The sequence below is a fragment of the Hemiscyllium ocellatum genome, chromosome 37, assembly GCF_020745735.1.
Source record: "Hemiscyllium ocellatum isolate sHemOce1 chromosome 37, sHemOce1.pat.X.cur, whole genome shotgun sequence".
NCBI lineage: Eukaryota > Metazoa > Chordata > Chondrichthyes > Orectolobiformes > Hemiscylliidae > Hemiscyllium > Hemiscyllium ocellatum.
Genome location: NC_083437.1, coordinates 40,623,900 through 40,644,783, shown reverse-complemented (window position 1 = coordinate 40,644,783; position 20,884 = coordinate 40,623,900). Strand labels below are relative to the sequence as shown.

The following is a 20,884-nucleotide window of genomic DNA, read 5'->3' as shown; positions in this document are numbered from 1 at the left end:
TGCAGAGATTCTATGATTCTACGCATCTGCACACTTCCCAACTTAAATCAACAGCAATGATTAATTTCCAACTTGTCGGCTACAAAATCATTAGTGTCAGTTTATTTAGGGTAGGAACAGCTGTTCTGTTATTTTATTGGAAGGGAATGAATGTCAGAAACAAAGAATCCTGTAACACAGGAGGAAGCCATTTAACCGTGACATCTCTTTGATCCAATTTAGTTCCATGCCTCGGCTTCCTCCAAGAATAAAGTAAACAGGAACACAAGTAGACCAGAAACAGCTTGTCGAGCCGGTTTTGCCACCTTCGTTGATCTTGGGCTTCAATTCCTCAGACACCAAAAATCTGAGGATCTCTGCCTTGAATATTTTCAACAATAAAACATGCACAACATTCTGGGATGGATAATTCCAAAAGATATTCAACTGGTTTCAGTTAAGAACTGGTTAACCTCAGTCCTGAAAACAGCAGTGGCATTTTTAAATTCCCTGACCAGCTGAAGGAACCTCTCAGCACCTACCCTGTTGAGTTCCTTCAGAAACATGTATGTTTCACTGAGGTCTACTCTCATGCTTCTGAATTCCAAAGAATATCAAAGCAATTTGATCAGCCTCATCATAACATAACATTTCCACCCAAGGCGACAACCTAGAGTGAGGCTTTGCAGTTCTGTCATCAAGGTGACTATGTATTACTTTAAATATGGTGACCAAATTGGCATGCAATAGTTCAGGTGTGAACTCACCTGTGCCTGCACAATTGTAGCAAGTCCACCCCCTTGCAATAAAGACAAATGCTTAATTGCTTATTGTATCTCCATGCCAATTTCTTGCATTCCTTTAACAAGCATAGCATGTGCCTTTGAAATCAATAAATACTTTTAAAATGCGTTCTGCTTTCCTATTCGTATGACCAAACTGAAAAACATCAAACAGTCTTGTAAATCAGTCCTCTTCACTGCCATATCCAATTATCTTCTGGAAGATCCTAAGGAATCTGATTCTACCACCTTTTTAAGTGGTGCACTCCAGATCTCAATAATCCTCTGCAGGACTGATGTGAATGCTAACTGTCCTGAGGCCAGGAAGAGGCACATGCTTGAAGTCAATAGGCCTTTTCTCTGATGGTTGACTAAAAATTGGTCACTGACCTGTCAATTTGCCTGGAGCTGGTGCTGCACTGCAAATTCTCTCTCAGCTCATGTGAAACTCATCATTCACTGCATTTTATTACAAACACTTTTAAGAAATCGTCACATTAACAGACACTCCTCGGCAGCTGAGAGATAACTGCCCAACCCATAGTGAAGCAACTTAGTCTAGTACAGTGCATGGAAAAAAGTTAGAAAAAATGTTACAGCATGTGCATTCAATTATTCTTTAGAACAGCAGGACCTACTGTTCCATGCAGCACATGAAGTAGCATGAAACTACAGAAAAGGAGCATTAAGCAGCAAAGACATGACATAAAATCAATTCCCTTCAGAAAACACGTACTTTGTTAGAAGTTATTCTTAAACTTTATGTATAAAATTGGCAAAAGGAAAGCATTCAGAAATGATGCACACAAACCTGGTCATCAGCAATGGCTTTTGCAAACCGGGGACAGTCTAAATGCAGGTAAATATCAGTCAGTTGATCCAAAAGCTTCTTTGGTTCAAAACCATATTTTTCTGGATTCTCTACCTTTAGGTCACGACACTTAGGCCCACACAGTTGTTGCAGGTTAAAGTTTAACATGGCAGCTAGGCGCGGGCCAAGTTCCTGCAATGAACAAGAAAAAAAATCAACAGCACGTTCCTGAAATACTGCTTTGCAAAGCTTAATAGAGAGATTCCAATGAAATCTCATCAATGATCAAACACTTCCTGCCAAAAGCAAGAGAAACAATGAACAAAAGAAAAGTGCACTGGTGAGCACCAATAAAAATGGTACATTTTAGTTATCACCCTGCAGAGACAAAAAAAATCAGACCCTGGTTAAGACAGTTGCCTCTTTCACTCCTAAACACAGATGTTTTTGTTACCTCGATCATGGAACCCGCATAATTTTATCCTTCAGAAAAGTGATCTGCTAAAACAGGTTTACAACATCCATGTTTGATCTAGCAGGAAAACAATTACAATGGGATTGAGTGTAATCTCAAGACATTCATTCTATTTGCCCATGCACCCCCTTTTCAAATCTAAATGATCATGTTTAGCACCTAGCAAATTCAAACACACACAAACACACACACACACACACACACACACACACACCAGTTTGCCTGAAGCAAAGTAAATCTTACCACTACTCAGAAGTGAGATACAACTAAGACCCACAAAACAGATCTTTATATTTATTAGCAATGGTAGATTAAAAAGGTGGAAGAATCACTAGATAATGTACTCACAGGTCTAAGGAAAGGTTTTTGTACTTGTTTGGTGAGATAATGAAACATATCCACTGTTTCTGCGCCTAGAGCAAGGTATGAGCGGGAGACACGCTCATCCTGTGTCAGCTGTGACTGCCGGCTTTGTTGCTGATCCTTTGAAAATTAAAATTGAATAACTTGAGGTCCATTAAACTGTGGAATTTATTTTATTTCAGTATATCATCTACATTTAAAAAAAACTGATGAACAACTGTACTCACTCATAATTCTTCAGAATAATTAGAAGCTCATTTTAATAGCTAATTTGGAATTGTGTGAAAAAATAAAATAATAGCCCATTATTAACTCTCAGCTTAAAAAGAATTATGCAGACCAACAGTGGAGTGATGAGGAAGGAGAATCAAACAGCCCACACACTGGCCATTTAGCCCAAGGACTCTGCACATTCCTTTTTCTATATGACAGCAATCCTGAAAAGAAGCAAATTTCCAGTTTTGTGGCACAGTGGTTAGCACTGCTGCCTCTCAGTGCCAGAGACCCGGGTTCAATTCCCGCCTCAGGCAACTGATTGTGCAAACTCCACACATTCTCCCCGTGGCTGCGTGGGTTTCCTCTGAGTGCTCTGGTTTCCTCCCACAGTCCAAAAATGTGTAGGTCAGGTGAATTGGCCACGCTAAATTGCCCGTAGTGTTAGGTGAAGGGGTAAATGTAGGGGAATGGGTCTGGGTGGGTTGTGCTTCGGCGGGTGAGTGTGGACTTGTTGGGCCGAAGGGCCTATTTCCACACTAAGTAATCTAATCTAATCTAAAAACATTTGAGAGTTTATAAGTTTTTACAGATCTGCAGTGATTAGGAAACGTGTCTTATGCACACAATTTGGGACATTTTATTACCCAAAAAAAGGGTTTGTTACTTACATATAGTTTCACAAATAATGGGCATCCGGCTATGCAAATACAGATTGTTACCTTATTCTTGAATTTTGAAATGCTGCTTTTAAGCATCCTGGAATTACAGATGGCTTTTGTCTCATCCCTATTTCTCCCTTTTTTTTGAAGCTTTAACAAAGGGTCAGTCAGACTCGAAACGTCAGTTATTTCCTCTCCTTATTAGATGTTGCCAGCCCTGCTGAGATTTTCCAGCATTTTCTCTTTTAGTTTCAGATTCCAGCATCCGCAATAATTTGCTTTTATTTTGTCTCATCTTTCTCTGGCCAGCAGACCGGATCCAATACCAGTACTTCTTCAAAGTAACTAGACAGCACACACATTAAGCAAGATGCACACTCACCCTGGGCAATGAGTCCCAGCGCTCTTTGTTCTTCATTTCTTCTTGTACCTCATGGATGCGTTTGAGAGAATCCAGACTTTCATCCAGCAGATAGGTGGTGTCATTTATGAGCATATTGATGTAACGAACAAACTGCTTTCCTGAACTGCAAATATAAAATGTATGCAGTGTAAAGCAGGCTGCAAAACAGATGCAAGCAGGAAAACTTTAAATTTAAATCAGGTTTTGTGAACACCACCACAAATAATTGCCTAAATACATGGTACTTGGTGGTTACAATGAATTTATGGTTCTTTAGGTCACAGAGTCAAAAGAGATGTACAGCACGGAAATAGACCCTTTGGTCCAACTTGTCCATGACAACCACATATCCTTAATTAATCTAGTCCCATTTCCTCTAAACCCTTCCTATTCATATACCCAGCCTGATGCCTTTTAAATGTTGTTATTGCAGTCTATTCTCATACTAACATAACATTACACATAAAACTAGTCATTTTTTCAAAAAGAAAGGGAAAGTTGGATTGCATCAACTTACTTAAACTCTTCCATGAAGGTACCTTGATGTGCCACATTCTGCCATAGGCTCTTAAAGATTGTGCTGATGTGGTAACGGATAGTGAACTTGTCATAGAATTCACTGGTTGCTCCAGTATGTTCAACATCTGGAAAACAAATAACAGCACTTTTTGCTGCTGCATCCAAAATTCTGAAGATCAGTATAATACATCAGGTCAGATACTGTTTGCTTCAGTAACACAATAACAGTAATGTTATAAACAAAGCCCAGGCAAAAGATACCCTGATTAAAATGAGTGTGACTGATGATGTTTAAACAGCAAAAATAGTTTACAAAAATTCCAAAGAAAATAAATTTCATTTTCCAAAATGCAGTAGCTAAAATGCTGTGTTACCTTCCAAATATTAAATTAGAATAAATTCTGACAATTAAGATAAACATCAATTTTTCCATATCATTTAAAAATATGCACTGAAAATGAAGTGCAAACTAAATGAAAATTTCAAAAAGCTATTTGAACAATTCCTGGCATCTGCACTGTGATGATAACACTGATATTGTAACCTGCCTTGACTCCATAAAAAAGGGGCTAATTTAGATCAGTTGGCTGGTCAGCTGGTTTGAGATGCAGAATGAAGCCAACAGCATGAGTGCATGCCCCACACTTCATGACCCAGGAAGAATTGTTCTTCTCAACCTCTCCCCTCCACTCTCTCTCTAACATGACAGAGTCCCACCAGACAGTACAGACTGTTAACTTTATTGTATATATCCCACTCCACCCAAACAGACCCACAACACAGCACGATGTTTACGAAGGATGCCTATTTGTTTAAGGTAATAGAGGGTCACCAGCACCTGAGCAACCAGATCACAGCATGGAATCCATGCCCCAGGAAAGGAATCGAGGGGGATGTTTGAAAAAAGATCAGAACAAACAAACATTCATTTCTTTTGTGATAGGATTGATACTTTCTCAACACTGGTGTTCTCCATCAACTTTCCACTACAAAGTCAGATATTAATCTTTGGCTTCAGTGCTCGATTTCCCATCACTAAAGAATTAACAATACTTGAAAAAAACAGCATTCTTTAGCCTTTTAATAAACTGAAAAAGATCTAATCAACTCATCTTGCAGTGAAATGCTGTCTATGGTTATTAGCTGATCTACCACTAATGATTGTTTCCTCAATAAACAAAGCAAGGAGAATTTGGAAACACACATCACAGAGTCATAGAGCATTGAACAGACCCTTTGGTCCAACCAGTCCATGCCAAACATAATCCCTAACTAAACTAATCCCACCTGCCTGCTCCTGGCCCATTTCCCTCCAAACCTTCCCTCTTCATCATCATATCGAAATGTCATACAGGAATTTCTTATGTAATTCTTGACCCGTTCTTAGCTCCTTTATGCAGATCATCCAAAGTAAGTCCATTGTACATCAACCAGGTATTATATGATCTCCAAGTTAACTAATAAATAGGATGAACAACATACCTGTGTAAAACTTCATTAACGCAGGCACAAGCTGTTTTGTAGCCAATGGATGATTCTCCATTATCTCATAGAATTTCTGTGTTCGAGGCTGAACTGCTGGATTTGTTACAAACATGACTTCTACCAGCTTGGCAATCAAGTAAGGATTTCGGATATAGTTCTGACTACAGATAAATACAACAAGGAAGGTCACAACGTCCTGAGTACAAGGTTCATATAAAACCTGAGGGGAATATCTGTAGAAGAATAAGTAATAAAATAAATTGCAAGAAAACCATCATTTGTAAAAGCTGGCACATAGTGTTTTCACAAACAGCAATATAATATTATTTGCTAGAGGCACAATGCTCCCAGTAAATGCAAACGTATTACGAAGGGCAGGCCATTCAGCCTGTCTGGCCTATTCCACTACTCAAGATGATCACGCTTGATATAATTGTAGCTTTAACTCCACATTTCCACCTACTCCCCAAAACCCATCGACTCCCTTATTAATAAAGAACTTACTTGTCCCTTAAAGTGTTCAATGACTCAGCCTCCACCACTATCTGGAGAAAGAGTTTCAAAGTCTCCCAACCCTCAGAATAAAATCCTCCAAATTTCAGTCTTAACCAGGAGACTCCTTATCTTTAAACTGAACCCCTATATAAGGCAAATATGCTTTGAGAATCCACATTGTCAAGTCCTCCCAGGATTTTGCATGTTTTGATAAGATCACATCAGAAGAAAATTTTAAATTAACGTTTCCACTCTGCAGCATGAAAGCAGCAACCAGAAAGTGGAATTGAGAACAAGATGCTTATGTCACTTACGCTCATGGTCACTTGTTGACTTACAGGGAGATGACAACAATAAAGCTGATAAAATCCAATGCTGCAGTAAGGTTGTGTGTTTTGTTGCAAGACAGTCAGCAAAACAAGTGAAGATAGTTCCAGAAAGAATGCTGCCATGTGCTGGATTTACCAGGATACAGTGAGCATAACAAATTAACTTGGGCTCTGTGGTTTAAAAGTGGCCAGAAACAATACTGGCTGGTGGTTGTTCAAATTTCAATTAGTATACAAGTTACAGTATACCGACAGAACAAAACAAGTTACATTCAGGCTTTACAACAAATTGATCGATTACAGTTACTACTCATTAAAGAAATATAACTTTCAAAGCTTTTGTGCCAATTCCAACACAATAATGTAACTAACAGGCAAAACCTTAGGGCTACATTAAGCAGTACTGAGACACAAAATCCTGACTCCTGACATGTTTCAATTGTGATTTAGACAAATCCTAACAAAAAAAACTGAACAATAGCATTTAGTACCCTAAATAAATTCGAACAGCACATCTTTAGGGTAGGTGGGGTGGGGTAGCACAATCGCTGTGCCTTGCTTCAAAGTGGAATCATGAGTAAGCAACTTTGCCCCATTGAGATCACAGGTACTAGTACTCTGCTGGCAAACTGTATAAATAGAAACACCCTGAGTCAATTTGAAGATAACTCTTCTCGGATAACAAGGGGAACAGCTCACACCATCAAAATCTGAAAACATGCTTTAAATAATTGCCATTTCTGCCACCTTCAAAAACAACTACTTTTGACAATGATATGCACTAAATTCAAGATTTTCCATTTACCACCCCTTGAGAAAAAAAGCAGGAAATGACATCACTGCAGGAACTGTCATCACTACAGGAAATGATGTCACAAACACAAGAAAAATTAAACACAAAAAGCAGGCCATACCACAGTGCTTCATCTGGAGGCTCACTGATGATGTTACCTAGTATGGTGACAAAATGTCTGAAAACAAATTTTCCAACCCAGTGAGCAAACCTACATCTAGAACCTCAAGCTGAGCTACAAATCTTCTCAAAACTCACTAGAATCATACAAACTTAGTTTAGTTGAGAACATTGTTGGGCCAAATGCTCCTAGATCAGTTATAGTGCTTCACACTTTAAGTTTATCAACCTTGCATGAAAAGAGTTTGTTTTAATCCGTGACCTGGTGATTATAAATCAGCCAAGGATTAACGTATCGCTACTCCTGTTGAAATTACTTTTACTTACTGTACAATAAACAGCAAAAATTCTGCAATATCTTCTAAATAGAATTCAGGCAATGCTGCAAACACCTTGGGGATCTCTGGATTTAGGGGCAGTGTCATGCTGCGAGGAGAAAGAAAAAAACATTCATTCAGCAATCCTGTAGTTAGTCAACAGTAAAAGAAACCATAGAAGTCAACACTTATCTGATTAATATTAGTTTGATTATTAGAATAAAACTGACCAGAGTTAATGTGGTTTCAAAAAAAAGCAATATTACAGTTAGGTCGCTTCATTCACGGATCTCAAAGTGAATAGTGTAGGAACAGAAAAATAGGTGATACAGTGATAACATGGTCCAAATCCAAAGACTGCTGGAATGCAAACCACTTGCATTTCTTACTGGAAATAAAAATGGTCATCTCGACCAGTTCTTAATGGCCATGAAGCTATTCGAAAGTAACTAACAAGGAGGAACGACTGATGTGGCTAAAAGTTGACAAATTCATAAACCAGCCAACTCAAAACTAACAGAATTATGTGTTAGCATATCATGTGAATTTCTCTTTATGACTGCAATGGATTAACGGTATTTTTTAGATTTTAGCATTAGAATTTAGTAGTTTGTCTATGTAACGGTCAGTGCACAGAGACAATTTGCTTGTGCTACATGTATCACAGTATTTTTATACAAAAGGGGATATAAATCACATTAACAAGTAAAATAATCAAATTCTCTGCAAATGGAATAAAAGGGAACAAAACAAAAACAAATCAGCAAGGACTCCCGTGCAGGATTGTGACTCAAATTCCTATTCTTTCCATTTTAGGCAAGAGAGACAGTGGCTCAGGTATTCTTCTCTTGTTCTCCATCATTTAAAATAATAGTTTGCCAATATAAGTTTCTCCAACTTCAATAAATGATGGGAGCAAACATTAGAAACATTAACCAGAATATTGGGACCAGGAATCATTACCAGGAATGATTATTAGGTTTATAAAGTGATTCACATCACAATTTCTTCTCTCTGAAAACAAGCATATAAACCTGCATTCGAGTTATACATCAGAGGAGGGTACATATGAATAAATTATACTTTCTTTGCACACCTACATTGAGGAAGATAATGGATCAAAGCCATTCTAATGTCTAACAGAGAAATATTCTTGCAATCTGCGATGATAGAGTGAAAGAAAAGTAGAACACTTACTCTGGGTAGCGTGGATCAACCAGACGAAAGATCAGTTGAATTAATGTGCCATAAAACTGGAGGCATCTTCTCAACAGATTCTCATCTAATAAACCAGCATCAGCACATGCTTTGCTCCGCACCAATTTCTAGGTGTAAAATAGAGAACAGATCAATACAAACGGAAAATCATCCCCAACTAAAATGCCTTTTCAGACAAAAGCAAAAAGTAGGCAATGTTTTAATATTTGAGTCAGATATCATCTTATACACTACATGTGCAGCATGTACACCCTTTTACTACCAAATGTATGTTTATATGGGATTTACAAATAGTTAAATATGGAATGGTACTTGAAGAATTCACTAGGTGGAACAAGCTGATGATCTGCTCCAAAGGAATACATTTCTCACTGGAGAATTCATACATTAAAATGTGGGTTTTGAATTTGGCATCCTGTATGTATTTAACGTTCTGGTAGGATGAAGATCCACTGAGTTAGCACACTAGAGATTAAGTCCCATTATCCCTGGAATCCACGCGAAAAAATTTAGTCTAACTATCTGAAGTCCCCAATTTACGTGACTGACAAACCCAGGTTAAAAGAAAATGCTTACCAAGACTTTTTTAAAAAAGAAAAAAAAACTATTCATTGCAAACAAATTGCCTTTAAGTTAAAAAAAATGCTAATTCTACAACTTAAAATCTCAAGGTTTAAAAATACAGGGAAACACAATAGCGCCAGTCAAAATACAATGGGTTGCTTCCTTTTGCTTTGATTCTTTGATGTTGACAAAAAGGTTCAGTCGATATTCAGCCTTTCAGTCATTAGTTGAAAATTCATTATTTCAATAGCTGAGTTAGATTACTTACAGTGTGGAAACAGGCCCTTCAGCCCAACAAGTCCACACCGACCCACCGAAGAGCAACCCACCCGGACGCATTCCCCTACACCTAACACTACGGGCAATTTAGCATGGCCAATTCATCGGAGGAAACCGGAGCACCCGGAGGGGACCCACGCAGACACGGGGAGAGCGTGCAAACTCCACAGACAGTTGCCGGAGGCGGGAATTGAACCCGGGTCTCTGACGCTGAGGCAGCAGTGCTAACCACTGAGCGACCAGGCCATCCCGATATCTGAACGATATTTTATTCCTCTTTCAACTGGGGATTTGCTGATCAAGGTGAAAGGGATTGAGCATTACTGGAGACTTTCCGATACTTCCACACAGGTGAGGGAGTGTGTGTTTTGGTGCTCTTTCCAAATAGATTTTGCTATTGTACACAAGCCAAACCTGATCAGGAGCTGGTTAAAACATTGCTAAAACAAAGAACAAAAGCAGAAAAACAAAAGCCAACATTTGTATATAACAAGTGTTTCAGTGAACATAATTTTTTAAAACAACAGCCACCTATTTGCTCAGTCTCTGGTTTAAAACAATAACTTAATTTTGAACTATTCAACTACAAAACAAAGAAAAATGTTGTTTATACAATGGTGAATACAATTTCAGGTCACTTTTCAGTGATTGAGTACTACATTATTAGGCGTGCTAGCTATTAGACTAGATCTTAATAGCTGAATTCTCAATGGACAGACAAATTTTTGCCAACACTAAGTCACAGATCATCTGGCCATTTACTGTTTTTGGGACCACACCGTACAAAAATTGTTTGCTAAATTTCAACACTGACTATAGCTAAAATATACATTTTCTACTGTGAAGTATTTTGGGAGTTCAATAACTGTAAAAGATTCTACATTAAAATGGAGATCTCTAATTGGGAGTTAGTGTGATGTATTGTGTTATTTAAATATAACGATATTGCAGAATATTATGGAAACTCTATAGTGCAGAAAGAGGCCATTTGGCCCATCTATTTGGCACTGACCCTCCACCTGTGGGACTGAGACAATAAACTGGAGCAAATGGCAGGAAGCCCTGCAGACACAGGGAGAATGTCTATATGGAGTTTGCACAACGCTGGAATCAAACAGGAGTGCCTGTGCTGTAAGGCAGTAATACTACACTATGCAACTACAGTAACTGAACTTACAAACAATGAATAGTTCAAAATTATAGTTCAAAAGTTGCTTATGAATTACAAATGGATTTACTTAATGTTTTAATTATGCAGTGCAAATAACAGTGAAATGAGAATCTGGTTTAACTGTTAAATTATTTGAAATTTGCAGTTTTGTACTTTGCATTTTGGAAGCAAAAACAAAACTGACCTCAAAATTTTGTTATGTTACTGCCATATAGACAGACAGACAGACACACACACACAAAAAGGAGCTTTTAAATCTGTTTTAATGGTTCAATCTCAGGTCTATCTCCAATATCAAAAAGTAGGACAAAGTCAGAATTAAAATGTTAAAAATCCAAGAAACCATCATCAACATGTACTTCATTTTAATATTGTGTGCTGTCATTTAGCACTGGACCGACAGAATCCTTTTTTTTCAAAAACAAAATAGACAAATCAGATCTAGAGAACTTGGTTAAAACCTAAAGACAAAAGATTCCATGGTTTTGAATAGTAAATTTTACTATCCAAAAACAGTAATATAACTTACAATACAACTAACACAATAATTATCTTGGTCAATGAGAAACAGACTGATTGAACATCTAGTAGCCAATGTGATCAAGGCAGATCTCACAGACATCTCAGCAACTCCTCCTGTCTGAATTGGTCATCAAATCTCATTTAACTTCACTTGTGTCAATAAGGCCTGAATCTTCCTTACAAGAGACCTTCCATCATAAACTACCTCTGTGACTCCTCCCATTCTGATCAATGTCTTTTCTCCGCTGCATCTCCAACCACTGTCCCCTCACGAACTCCACCCGCCACCCCCCCCCCCCCCCAACCCTCTCCAATCCCATGGTCTCTAACACTACACTCTAGTACTCACTCATTCACAAGTACAAGTACCAACTGTTCATTCACAAGCAGCTGCACGAACCTAAAAATGCTCCTTGGTTTTCTTTGAATTCTAATCTTGCATCCAGCAAATGCAACCTCCTGGCTTTTCAACTCTACTCTCAAATAGTGTATTCCATGTTGATGATGATCAGTCCATTCATATCATTGCACAATGGTTCAGCAGGACTGAACCATTTGTGTCACACAGCTTCTTCTGAGAACCCACAGATTACAAGTCTTCCTGAGCCCTCAATAAACAGAGCTATCCAATTACTCTAAGACCTTTGACCCCTCAGTACACAAAACCCATGCAGTTCAGTTGTCATGTGCAACACAGTTAACAACAGCACTGCTTCTGTTCTTGTCTGTATCCTTCAACTAACCAACCATTGAACCTCTCTTCAGCGACTCCCAATCTGTCCTGAATGGCCTTGTAATAAGTCCTTTGCTTATTGCTAGATAGAACTGAACGTTGCCTTCCAGCAACTCTTGGAACTGCTGGTTCCATAAATGTTACTAGTCATAGATTGCTGGCTTGTTTCGTACCAACAAAACACAAATAGAGGATTTTGTTACACAACACAGTTCACCACAGCACTTTAATGTTACTGTTAATGACAATTCAATAACTTCTTTTACCAGGCTCCACTTAAGGGTTTATTCAACGGATGTTCCAAAATTTGTAATAACATAGCTTGGCAGTATTTCATGCAACTGAAAACTAATTTAGCTACAAAAAAGATATGAATGGATTGATCACCAACATGAAATACACACCATTTTTTATTGGGAGAAAAAGTGAGGACTGCAGATCAGAGTCAAAGAGTGTGGTGCTGGAAAAGCACAGCCGGTCAGACAGCATCGGAGGAGCAGGAGAATCGACATTTCGGACAAAAGCCCTTCATCAAGAATCAGGAATTCCCGGTGAAGGGCTTACGCCCGAAACATAAATTCTCCTGCTCCTCGGATGCCGCCTGACTGGCTGTGCTTTTCCAGCACCACACTCTGACTATTTTTTAATGTCTGAATTCACTCTAATTGTTGGTGTTATGTTTAAATTAAAAGTACATGCTGTTAGTGGTAAATGGCATGCAATGCACAGATTTTCTTCAAGGCTGTAGTCACTCTCAAAACCCTATAAAACGCCACTCAACATTACGGGTGCAATGCATGCACATTTCAGGACTTGAATTTTCGAAAGGAAAAATCAAACTTCAGGGTTGGCAGTGGGTGATGGAAAGGGAGCGACTATTTTCAAAGTCAAGAGAAAAATCACTTTCTACCAATTCATCACCAAAAGAACTCATAGAATACGTAACTGGAAATGAGTAAAAGTATGATTTGTCTTTCAAAAAGGTCCTTAGCTTTTATGACAACATGGCACGTGTTCTAAACAAAGGCTTGTCCTTGCCTCAACATGTCCTGAGGCTTCATCCGGAGCCATTTTTTTATTGGCCGTTTTTGTCAGTGGTGGTTCGCCATTGCTTTTCATTCTCAGTTGCAGGAAGAGGAGGCAGATTTCAAATGTACCTGAGCCAGACCAACCACCAAGTCCTGCCCTTGACACTCTTCAGCCAAGCAAGCCAAATCAGCCTCCATAGTTATGTTGATGCAAGAGCAAGAAGTAGATAGATCCATTATTTCTTTATGTGGAATCCAAACAGGCTAGAAAACAAAATAATTGGTGCCAAGATTGCATCATTACCTGCAATAATTCTTACACACCTTCAATTGAGTCTTGCATCGTTTCAACATCTCCCTGTGTCTGCTTGCCAATGGAGAATCCTTCCACTGACTTTCACTATTTTTCAGTTCCTCCACAGTCCTATAAAATAGGAAAAGAAAAAAAAAGTCAATATAAACCTTAACTGAACTAGAAAAAAAGCTCACTGACACAACGGAGATCAACAAGTATTATTACACATTATTAGGAGAACATTGTATCACATTTATGGTTTCAGCTTGCCTCTACAGTCTCTAAATGGGAACCGTGCTAAACGATGAGCTTACACTGGGCTCTCTCAATCCACATATTTTTATGCACTTAAAACTTCCACGAGCAGACTAATAGATTATCAAACTGTCTACTTCTCCATAAAGTTCCACGAAAGGCAAAAATATAATCCACTTTTGCAATCCCTTCCTACCGGTTGAGGTCTCGAATAGCTCGTAATCTTCTTATATATCGGCGGCAACTTGGCAAGATAGCAAGATGGTGTGCATGTAAGGTCAGGAAGAAGCATTCCGTAGGGAACTTTGGCTCAGCAAACTTAGACTGATCATCTGTTTAGATTAAAAAGAAAATATGTAAAGATTGTGAAAATAAGTTAAGTTAAAGAACGCAGCTTAAAATACACACCTAAGATAGACAGTTGCAGAAGGGGAAAAAAAGGTTGCACACTAAATACTTCTAATGTACTTACTGAGTTCAGAAAGCCAGCTTTTAATGTCTTCCATTGAGGCTTTCACACGTGTCTCATCAGACAGTATGTTGATGCGACACTTTGGGTGGAAAATGTACATTGGGTCAACAGTTTCTAGCTTGATCTTTGTGCTCAGTTGCTGCAGCACCCACAAAAAATTCAACATGAACCCATCCGTTGATACCAGTCGGTCATCTGTCTATTTAAAATAATTTTTACATTGTAAAAATACTGTACTTATCATTGAGTTTTCGATTACAATTATGAAATTAGATACTTTTTAAATGGGCAAAATACTCTAAAATATTTTAAAATTCTTTTATGGGACATGAGCATCGCTCACAAGGCCGGTGTTTATTGTTCATCCAAAATCAATCTCGAGAACAGGATTCTGAGAAAAAGCTTCAAATTACTACACTCTCATTTTCTGAATCTCAGGTGTTCGATTGAAGATGCATGTCACAATATAAAATTGCACCTCAACTTGCTGAAAACCAGCTGAAAAAAATTGAAGAGGCAGATTTCTCCGCTGAAATTTCTGCGAGAGGTCTGTGGAAGTCCCAGGGAAAATGACAATAGTGCGTCAAATTTCAGGCATCCAGAGATCGGCAGACGATGTCATTAACACCACTAAGTGGTTTTATATTATCTCACCAATAAGACAGCCTGAAAAGCCATGTCCATTGATCGCACACCTACCTGCATTTGTGCTTTCTTCATATTGCGATTTACCACTGCTGCCATGTAATTTAATGCAGACTCTCTAGTCTCACCGTTAAGTAAAATATTGTGCAAAATTTTGAAGAGATCAGTCTGCAAATCAAAATGCAAAAGGGTATTACAAAGTTGGAAGGTTGTTGTTCAATCCACATTCAGTGAACCTCAGTAGTTAAATAAAACCAAGATGCAGGAATAAAGGGGTCTACTTGTCACTTGTTTGAAACTCCATCAGCAGATATCCTCAATTCAAAAGCGACAGGTGTAGAAGATTGTGAAAACTTAAAATGTTGGTTCAGAAAGCAATTGCACATGACCAATTGGAAAATACTGAATTCTGGAATTCAAACTTCAAATGTGGATGCTTCTGATGTTAATGCTGATGAACTTGAAATGGTTACCAGAATCAACTGTGCTCACCCAGCACATCATTTATTTAGTGGCCTTGCCTTGAACTAAACATTATTCAGCTGGGCATTCTTAAAATGTCTGACACGCAAAGTGGATAAAGATAAATCATGGTTGGGAACGTGGGTCTGGGATATCATAGCTATTCCAGAAATGTGGCTTCAGGATGGACAGGACTGGCAATTTCATGTTCCAGGGTATATATGCTATTGAAAAGATAGAAAGGGAGACAAGAGAGGAGGGGAGCAGCATTTTTGGTTAGGGATAACAATACATCTGTACAGAGGGAGAACATTCCTGGGAGATTGTCCACGAAGTTATTTCGATGGAAGTGAGATGATCACCTTTCTGGGATTGCGTTATAGACCTTCCAATAGTCAGCAGGAAACTGAGAAGCAAATATGTAAGGAGATCTCAGGTATCTGTAAAAATAATGGGGTTGTAATGGTAGGGGTTTTTAACTTTCCCAATATAGACTGGATTCGCACAGTGTTAAGGAGGAATTTGTTATGTGTGTACAATAAAACTCTTATTGAATAGGTGGATGTACCGACTAGAGAAGGAGCAATATTTGAGCTTATGTAGGGAAATAAGCCAGGGCAAACGACTGAGTTGCAAGTGGGAATGCACTTTGGGGCAAATAATGATAATACTTCTAGTTTAAAAACAATAATCAAACTGATCAAAAAGTTAAAGTTTAAATTGGAGCAAGGCCAATTTAGACAGTATTAGGGACATTCAAAATTTGATTGGGGGAGGCTATACGCAGCTAAAGGGACAGTTGGGAAGTGGGAGATCTTGAAAAATTAGATAACAAGAGTTCAGAGGCAGTATGTTCCTGTTAGTGTGAAGGGCAAGGTTGGTAGTTGTAGAAAATGTTAGATGACTAGAGAAATTGAGGCTCTAGTCAAGTAAAAGCATATGCTAAGTTTAGACAGCTGGTATTGAGTGAATCCCTACAGTATAAGAGCAGTAGAAGTACACTTGCTGGGAAATTAGGAGGGCAAAAAGGGGATATGAGATAGTTTTGGAAAATAGAACGAAGAGATTCTATATGTACATCAAGGGGCAAAAGAGTTGCTAGGGAGAGAAGAGGGCCCCTTAAAGTTCAACATGGCCACCTATGTGTGGAACAACTAGAGATGGCCGAGATACTCAATGAATATTTCACATCGCTATTTACTGTGGAGAAGGACATGGGAAGCTGGGGAACTTGGGGAAATAGTAATGCCTTGAAAAAGAGTTCATGTTACAGAAGAGGTGGTGCGAGAGGTCTTAAAACACAAAGGCAGAAAAATCCCAGGATCTGATCAGGTGTATCCCATAACATTATGGAAGGCAAGTGAAGAGATTAGAGATATTCTGGTGAGGTGCTGGAAGACTGGAGCTGGCCATTATGTGGTGCCATTATTTTAAAAAAAGCCAAGGAGCTTTAAACCAATGAGCCTAACATCAGTGGTGGCAAGTTGTTGGAGGGGATTCCGTGGGGCAGGATTTACATGCATTTCGAAAGGCAAGGACTGATTAGGAGATAGTCAACATGGTTTTGTGCATGGGAAATCATATCACTAACTTGATTCAGCTTTCTGAAGAGGTGACAAAGATAATTATTGAAGGCAGAGCAGTGGATGCTGTCTATTTGGACTCAGCAAACAGTGATTAAACGTTCTGCATGCTAGGCTGATTAGTATGGTTAGATCACACGGAATCAAAGAGAAGATTCTAAACCAGCTTGGCCGAGGGAAATGAGGGTGGTGGTGCTTTTCAGGTTTGTGGAGATTTGTGACTTAGGTTTAAAGTGAAAGGGGAAAGATTTAAAAAGGACCTGAGGGGTAACTTTTTCCATACAGAGGGTAATATGTGTGCGGAACAAGCTGCCAGAGGAAGTGTTGGAGACAGGTACTGTTACATTTAAAAAACATCTGGACAGGCAGATGAATAGGAAGGGTTTAGAAGGATAAGGGCCATATGCTGGCAGATGGGACTAGGTCAGATTAGGATGTCTGGTTGGCGCGATCAAGTTGGATCAAAGCTTTGTTTCCATGCTGTATGACTTTATAAATAAAAACAAAATTCTGCAGTGCAGTATACAGGGGAACCTCGATTATCGGATTATCCAAAGGGCATCTCAAGGTCCCAATGGAAACATTACATCAAAGATGTGTTGCCAACAGTGATCGCGTCTTTTTTTAAAAGTGATTAAACAGGCACCGTCTCCAAATGAATAACCTTCTGCCCTCTCTCCCCACACTTTCCCTGGGGGACGGTGTTGGACGGGTTTGGGTCAGGCCGGTATTGGACGAGATGCGGGTGAGGGGCTGGGGGGGGCATTGTTGGACGGTTGCGGGCAGGTGGCAGTGTTAGGGGGTGGGGGTGCCGGTGTTGAAAGGGTTTGGGGCAGGCCGGTATTGGACGAGATGTGGGCGGGAGGGGCATTGTTGGACGGGTTGCGGGCGGGAGGCAGTGTTGGGGGGTGGGGAGCCGGTGTTGGATGGGTTGCAGGCGGGGGGACCCGGGTTGGACGGGTTGCAGGCGGGAGGGGGACGGTGTTGAACAGGAGGCAGTGTTGGGGGGGCAGAGGCCAGTGTTGGACAGGTTGCATGCGGGAGACAGTGTTGGAGGGGGAGGGTGGGCAGTGTTAGACAGGTTGTAGGCGGGAGGCAGTGTTGGGGGGGGGGGGGGGGGTGTTGAGGAGGTTTGGGGCAGGAGGCAGTGTTGGGGGGCGGAAGGCTGGGATTTGACGGGTTGAGGGTGGGAGGCCATGTTGGGGGGTGGGGGAGGTATTGGACGGCATTGGTGGGGGGGTGCGTGCTGGGTTGAGGGCAGGGCCTCGCACTGCGTGATGTTGCAGTCTCCTGAACAGGGAGCAGACTTTAAAATTTCCAAGCCGCAGAGGAAAGACATTTAATTAACCAAATAATCGTTTATCTGAACAAAATAGTGCCCATCCATCACGAGCGGATAAAATCGAGGTTCCCCCTGTATTACAGGATCTCAGCATTTTGATCCCCTTCTTTCTGCTGCCCTCTGCTGAGGAAGTGTAGATGATGCTAGTTCAATAATAGGTACCTCCAGTTGGGCACCTGCTAGTCTTACTCAGTGCAATAGGAGGAAGTGAAGTCTGCAGATGCTGGAGATCAGAGCTGAAAATGTGTTGCTGGCCCTCTCCAGCATCTGCAGACCTCACTTTCTCCTCGAATATTTTAACCTACTGCGAATCCTCTTGCAAGGATGCCTTCCTTGAAGAAGCTCTCTTCCTCCCTGAACTCAGATTTCTCCAGTTTCCTCATTTCCCCTCCCCCCCACCTTGTCTCAGTCGATTCCCTCGAACTCAGCACCACCCTCCTAACCTGCTGTCTTCTTCCTGACCTCTCCGCCCCCACCCCACTTCGGCCTATCACCCTCACCTTGACCTCCTTCCACCTATCCCATCTCCATCGCTCCTCCCCCAAGTCCCTCCTCCTTACTTTTTATCTTAGCCTGCTGGACACACTTTCCTCATTCCTGATGAAGGGCTTATGCCCGAAACGTCGAATTTCCTGTTCCTTGGATGCTGCCTGACCTGCTGCGCTTTTCCAGCAACACATTTTCAGCTTACTCAGTGCAATACACAACATTTAGCAAGTCAAGCAGCATTTGTCCTCTTACATTCACCGAAAAGACCCCGTGACATTATTTCAGAGGGGTTATTCTGTGCATTCTGGCCAAGATTAATCCCCAAATGAATATTAGGAGATTAACCAATCATTATCATAGTTCCAAAGAAGGTTATTGGACATTAAGTTTGCTTTCTCTCCACAGAGGATCCGCTGAGTTTCCCCATCAATTTCAGTTTCTGCTTAAATCATCACATATTGGTTTGTGGACATTTCAATTAAAATTGGCTGCTGCATTGCCTATACTAGTATCGTCAAAAAGTGTGGTGCTGGAAAAGCACAGCAGGTCAGGCAGCATCTGAGGAGCAGGAGAGTTGATGTTTTGAGCAGAAGCTCTTCATCATTATTGGGGGGGGGGGGGTGGCTGACAGATAAATAGGAGGGTGGGAATGAGGTAGCTGGGAAGGCAATAGGTAGATGTAAGTGGGGGGGGCGGGTATGGGTGATAGCGATAGATTGGAGGGAAGGGTGAAGCAGACAGGTGGGACAGTTCAAGAGGGCAGTGCCATGTTGGAGGGGAGATTAGGAAACTAGTGAAGTCGATGCCGTGTGGTTGAAGGATCCCAAGGTTGAAGATAAGGCTTTCTTCCTCCAGTCTTGGCATCGCCTATCTCCCCTTCCCACTTCACCAAGGACATCAACTTCACCAGTTTCCTAATCTCCCCTCCCCCCACCTCATCCCAGGTCCACCCCTCCAACTCAGCACCACACTCGAACTGTCCTACCTATCCATCTTCTCTCCCACCTTCCAACCTAGCTACCTATTGCCTTCCCAGCTACCTTCCCCACCACCCCCACCTTCCTATTTATCTCGCAGCCCCCTTCCACCCCGCCCACATTCCTGATGAAGAGCTAATGCCCGAAACATCAACTTTCCTGGTCCTCGGATGCTGCCTGACCTGCTGTGCTTTTCCAACGCCAAACTTTTGACCCAGATTCTCCAGTACCTGCAGTCTTCATTTTCTCCTTTACTGCTATATTGACAGCATTCTTAAAAAAAGTTATCAGCAATAGTGTGTTTTGGGTCAGTGACTGTGAAAGGTGTTATGTAAATCCAAGTTTCTTTTTATTATTTTGCAAGTTTTAAATAAAAGTTTGAGGGGAACAAATCAATATCTTACTATGATTTCCTGGCTAAACAGTGATGCTTCAGTTAATGCTTTTATCTTCATGACCATAAAAGTTGTCATGGTATTAATTACTGATGGCATTTAGAAGACAGTGATAGCTGGAGGCTGTGCAAGAAAAGAACATCTGGGCAAACAATACTTTTGAAGAAGAAATTATGAATCTTTTGCAATTATCACTGATCTATTAAATCTCATTCATTTACTTACCCTGGCTGATTCTAGATGGTGTTGCAAGGACTGACTAACAACTCTAGTATTTTCAAGTGTAAGTGTAGGTCCAGAGAAATATTTCTCAACAACTCTTGTCTAAAACAAAACACATGGTTATTGTCAAACAGTACACTGTCAAATTACATTGAGAAGTACACTATTAAGATGGAAACAAAGTTTTTTGTAAAGATTGCATACTGTACTTAGGAAACTAAATATTTATTATTTCAAGATTCATTCAGTTGGCCAGGTATGCATCCACTTTTCTTTTATGTCAGCCTGTGGAACAGTTACAAAAGAATATCTGAGGAATTTTAAAGAAATGAACAATAACCATCACCCTGTCATAATGTTTTAGACCAAAAATGAAAGTACAAGAGCATTTTGAGAAGGAACAATGGATCCATGAAGAGGAACAAGATAACTTAGGTTCCACTTTTCTCCCCACAGCCCAAATACATTTGTTAAAACATCATTTTT

At 40.2% G+C, this 20,884-nt stretch overlaps 1 protein-coding gene across 1 annotated transcript in view; it reads right to left on the bottom strand.

Annotated features, from left to right (window-relative positions):
- ube4b (ubiquitination factor E4B, UFD2 homolog (S. cerevisiae)) overlaps positions 1 to 20,884 on the bottom strand; it is an 82,540-nt gene that overhangs the window by 10,503 nt on the left and 51,153 nt on the right. Inside the window, exons 13-24 of the mRNA XM_060851833.1 lie at positions 20,402 to 20,500; positions 14,983 to 15,096; positions 14,284 to 14,482; positions 14,008 to 14,143; positions 13,586 to 13,685; positions 8,944 to 9,071; positions 7,757 to 7,855; positions 5,690 to 5,925; positions 4,206 to 4,332; positions 3,668 to 3,812; positions 2,396 to 2,530; positions 1,573 to 1,764 (exon numbers count right to left, since the gene is read on the bottom strand). Coding sequence (XP_060707816.1) covers positions 1,573 to 1,764; positions 2,396 to 2,530; positions 3,668 to 3,812; positions 4,206 to 4,332; positions 5,690 to 5,925; positions 7,757 to 7,855; positions 8,944 to 9,071; positions 13,586 to 13,685; positions 14,008 to 14,143; positions 14,284 to 14,482; positions 14,983 to 15,096; positions 20,402 to 20,500 — 1,710 coding nt within the window. The remainder of the gene's footprint in view (positions 1 to 1,572; positions 1,765 to 2,395; positions 2,531 to 3,667; positions 3,813 to 4,205; positions 4,333 to 5,689; positions 5,926 to 7,756; positions 7,856 to 8,943; positions 9,072 to 13,585; positions 13,686 to 14,007; positions 14,144 to 14,283; positions 14,483 to 14,982; positions 15,097 to 20,401; positions 20,501 to 20,884) is intronic.